The sequence below is a fragment of the Silurus aristotelis genome, assembly GCF_946808225.1.
Source record: "Silurus aristotelis genome assembly, chromosome: 2".
Lineage (NCBI taxonomy): Eukaryota > Metazoa > Chordata > Actinopteri > Siluriformes > Siluridae > Silurus > Silurus aristotelis.
Window position 1 is genome coordinate 22,069,328 of NC_139575.1, and position 4,839 is coordinate 22,074,166.

The 4,839-nt window shown below is 42.2% G+C and overlaps 1 protein-coding gene across 1 annotated transcript; it reads left to right on the forward strand.

The window, feature by feature from the left end:
- The first annotated feature begins 455 nt into the window (after positions 1-455).
- On the forward strand, positions 456-2,766 carry LOC310716685 (uncharacterized protein). The gene is made up of 2 exons (XM_083524066.1): positions 456-1,100; positions 2,723-2,766. Exon 1 carries the CDS (start codon positions 486-488, stop codon positions 1,095-1,097), a length of 612 nt encoding a protein of 203 aa, XP_083380192.1. The 5' UTR covers positions 456-485; the 3' UTR covers positions 1,098-1,100; positions 2,723-2,766.
- The last annotated feature ends 2,073 nt before the right edge of the window (positions 2,767-4,839 follow it).

Here is a 4,839-nt window from a genome sequence, read left to right on the forward strand (position 1 = left end):
TTTGCCGCGAGTTACGTGTTTGTATCTCTCTCGGCGTCTTTCAAACAAACTTTGCTATCTATCCATCCGTTTTTCCTCTTTTAATAATCCTTAATTGTTTTTGTTATAGTTAGTTAACTCGACTATAACTAGTGTTGTTTATATTTATTTTCTCTCACTCACATCTCTGTATAATAAATCTGTTCGTGACGATAAGCACTATGCCGGTTGTTTGTCTGCATTCGAGCACAGGTGAGGACTCGTTCGAGTTGCAAACGGTGGCGTTGGAGATGGAGGCATTGGAGAAACAGATTCGTGAGCTGCATGTAAAGCATTCCTGGCTGCGAGAGCGGAAAGCGGCGCTGGAAACATCCCGGGCGGACGCGCACTCATCCCAGGTAAACTCCCGGGTTGAACCTAACGCTCCCAGCACATCAACTCCGCGTGCTTCTATGCCCAGGCCCAGCGCACCTACAACTCCGGCACCGGTGCAACATGGACCCTGGATGCGGCCGCGGCGGAAGAGACAAGCCAAGCCCCGATCGAGGACGTCTCCACCTCCACCACCGGCCTTCAAGATCTCGACCGAGAACCGCTTCGTCCCCCTCCGCGAGACGGAACGCGACACTGTTATTCTCGGAGATTCCATCGTCCGGCATGTCCGCGCTACCCGAGCTAAAGGTAAGGTGCACACTCGCTGTTTTCCTGGTGCTCGTGTTCTGGATGTCGCTGCGCAGGTACCTGCGATCCTGAACGAGAACTTCGGAGCGGTTGTTCTCCATGCCGGATCAAACGACACCAGGCTGCGGCAAACGGAGATCTTAAAGAGGGACTTTAGGATCCTGGTGGAGACGGTACGCAGCACATCACCCACAACGAGGATCATTGTGTCAGGACCTCTTCCCACTTACCAGCGAGGGGCTGAGAAGTTTAGTAGACTTTTAGCTCTAAATGAATGGTTACAGTCATGGTGTCGAGAACATAAACTTCTCTTTGTTAATAACTGGAACTGTTTCTGGGAGCGTCCTAGGTTCTTCCGCCCTGATGGCCTGCACCCCAGCAGAGTTGGAGCAGCAGTGCTATCAGATAACATCTCTAGGATACTTCACACCATCTGACTGGTAAGACATCAAGAAATCTTCAACTATAAGAACACGCATACTACAGACCAAATAGTTACAAGCTCACACACAGCCCAGTTTATAGAAACCGTATCTATTCCTCGGGTAGTAAAACCAAGAATTACATACACAAGATCCAGAAATAATCTTATTGCAGTTAAAATTGAAAAATGCCAGATAAACAAACACAACAAAGTTCTAAAGTTCGGTCTTTTAAACATTAGATCACTTGCACCCAAAGCACTGATTGTAAATGAGATGATCACAGATAATAATCTCGATGCACTCTGTCTCACTGAGACCTGGATTAAACCAGGTGATTATATGGGTCTAAACGAGTCTACACCGTCAGGATATGTTTATAAGCATGAGCCCCGTCAGACTGGTCGTGGGGGGGGGTGTAGGAACCATTTATAGTGCTTCTCTTAATGTTAGTCAGAGATTAGGATTCAGCTTTAAATCATTTGAAGTGCTCGTTCTTAAAGTTGCACTTTCAGACATGCATAGAAAACTCGCTCTGGTCACCGTGTACAGACCCCCAGGACCCTACGCTGATTTTCTTCATGAGTTTGCTTGTTTTCTCTCAGACCTCTTGATCAGTTTTGATAAAGTGCTGCTTGTAGGAGATTTTAATATTCATGTAGATGATGCAAACGATGCCCTAGGATTATCATTTGTCGATTTACTAAACTCTTTTGGAGTTAAACAAAACGTCACCAGACCAACCCACCGTTTTAACCACACACTAGACTTAATAATATCCCGCGGAGCAGACGTCACTGATATAGATATTTTACCCCAGAGTGATGACATCACAGACCATTACCTCATACTGTACACACTACCGGTAGAGCAGATTAGCCGTGTTTCACCACGGTATCGACTTGGTAGGACTATTATTCCAACCACTAAGGACAGATTCATAAATAACCTGCCTGATTTATCTCAGTTTCACATTAAACCCATAACTGCTGATCATCTTGATGAGATGGCGAACAACATAGACCTTATCCTCACTAGCACTTTAGACACTGTTGCCCCCATCCGGTTAAAAAAGGTTCAAAAACAAGCACCTGCACCTTGGTATAATAGTCATACGCATGCCCTAAAGAGAACAACACGTAATCTGGAGAGAAAATGGAGGAAAACTAAATTGGAGGTATTTAGAATTGCGTATAAAGACAGTATGCTTAGCTACAGACAGGCGCTAAAAGCTGCTAGAGCTAAACACCTGAGCAAACTCATAGAAAATAACAAAAACAATCCCAGGTTCCTTTTCAGTACAGTCGCTAAATTAACAACAAATCAGGGATCTGAAAAATGTGTTCCATCACAGTTTAGTAGTGAAAACTTTATGAATTTCTTCACTGAAAAAATAGATAACATTAGAAAAACAATTGTGGCAGTTCAACCTCTGACAGCATCTCCCGACACAATCGTACTTACAACCCCACAACTACACTGTTTTACATGTATAGGACAGGAAGAGCTGTATGATGCTATTATGAAAGCTAAATCAACAACATGTCAGTTAGATCCAATTCCCACTAAACTACTGAAGGAAGTGTTATATACAGCTGGTGAGCCTCTTCTCAATATTATTAACTCCTCACTATCGTTAGGTCATGTCCCTAAATCCCTCAAGTTAGCAGTTATTAAGCCCCTCATTAAAAAACCTAATCTGGATCCAAACACGCTATCGAATTACAGACCAATTTCAAATCTCCCATTTATGTCTAAGATTTTAGAAAAGATTGTCGCTGCCCAGTTATGTAACCACTTGCAGGAGAACAATATCTTTGAAGAGTTTCAGTCAGGTTTTAGGCCCCATCATAGCACAGAAACTGCTCTAGTTAAAATCACTAACGACCTGTTTTTAGCTTCAGACCAAGGCTACATCTCCCTATTAGTTTTACTAGATCTTAGTGCTGCGTTCGAAACTATAGATCATGATCTTCTCCTCGATCGCTTACAGAATTACATCGGTATTCAGGGACAGGCATTAAGCTGGTTTAAATCCTACCTGTCCAATCGTTACCATTTCGTAGATTTAAATGGAGAGCTATCCAGGATAATGCAAGTAAATTATGGCGTGCCACAAGGGTCAGTTCTAGGACCCCTGCTTTTTACAATATACATGCTTCCGTTAGGAAATATTATTAGAAGGCATGGAATTAGCTTCCATTGTTATGCTGATGATACCCAGCTATATATTTCATCCAAACCAGGCGATACAGCTCAATTAGCTCGCATAACTGAGTGTGTTGAAGAAATAAGAGATTGGATGACCCATAACTTTCTGCTATTAAATTCTGATAAAACGGAGATTTTGCTCATCGGCCCAAAAAATAGTACACAGAAGCTCCAGCATCTCAGCCTGCATTTAGACGGTTGTTCTGTAACTACTAGTTCAACGGTAAAAGACCTGGGAGTTATTTTAGACAGCAACTTATCTTTTAAAAATCACATCAATCAAGTTACAAAAACAGCCTTCTTTCACCTTAGAAATATTTCTAAGCTAAGAAATATGTTATCTATATCTGATGCAGAGAAGCTCGTCCATGCGTTTATGACCTCTAGAATAGACTACTGTAATGCATTACTAGGTGGATGTCCTGCATCATTAATAAACAAGCTTCAGTTAGTTCAGAATGCCGCAGCAAGAGTTCTTACTAGGTCAAGAAAATACGATCATATAACCCCAATCTTATCGTCCCTACATTGGCTTCCTATTAAGTTTCGAATAGACTACAAACTACTGCTACTCACTTATAAAGCACTAAATGGTTTGGCTCCCATGTATCTATCCAGTCTTTTAACACGCTACAATCCGTCACGCTCCCTGAGATCTCAAAACTCTGGGCTTCTAGTAGTTCCTAGAATAGTAAAGTCCACTAAAGGCGGTAGAGCATTTTCACATTTAGCTCCTAAACTCTGGAATAGTCTTCCTGACAGTGTTCGGGGTTCAGATACACTCTCCCAGTTTAAGTGTAGATTAAAAACATATCTTTTTAGCAAAGCCTACACATAACACACATCACATCATAACCTTGTGCTCCAGAACATCTGATCACATCACATTATCAACTTGTGCTGTTAATATCATGAACAGCAGCTACCCTAATTCCTCTCCACTGCTTCTCTTTCTCTCCCCATCCCGAGGCTTCCTGAGGTTTAGCCAGCTCCAGTCACGTCCCCTCTCGTGAAGATTACGGACCTATGGATGATCATGGAGAAGTAGATGCCGAGTGTTTAAAGGCCCTGGCATGGAGAAGCTGATGCTGGATCTATGATGATCACAAATTGTTCTGTATTGTTGAAAGATTTATGACCAAACTCTTGATGTCACCCATATGAGGATGGGTTCCCCTTTGAGTCTGGTTCCTCTCAAGGTTTCTTCCTCATATCATCTAAGGGAGTTTTTCCTTGCCACTGTCGCCACGGCTTGCTCATCAGGGACAAACGCACACCATTCACCTTCACTGTTGTTTTCTGTAAAGCTGCTTTGAGACAATGTCTGTTGTGAAAAGCGCTATACAAATAAACTTGACTTGACTTGACTTGACTTGACAAAGAAAAAAGCAATCTTTGAAACACATCTCTTTAATTATTAAATAGATGTACAGTTTTATGTAACAAAGTAAACAAACTATTAGATAAAAAAAGCAAAATAAAAAATTTACTTTGGCAACAATGGGGTTTGAACCCACAACCTTGTGGGGACCTGCTGATCGGTAAA

Coding starts and splice junctions, on each gene's coding strand:
- LOC310716685 (XM_083524066.1), top strand. CDS start 486: ATGCGGCCGCGGCGGAAGAGACAAGCCAAGCCCCGATCGAGGACGTCT.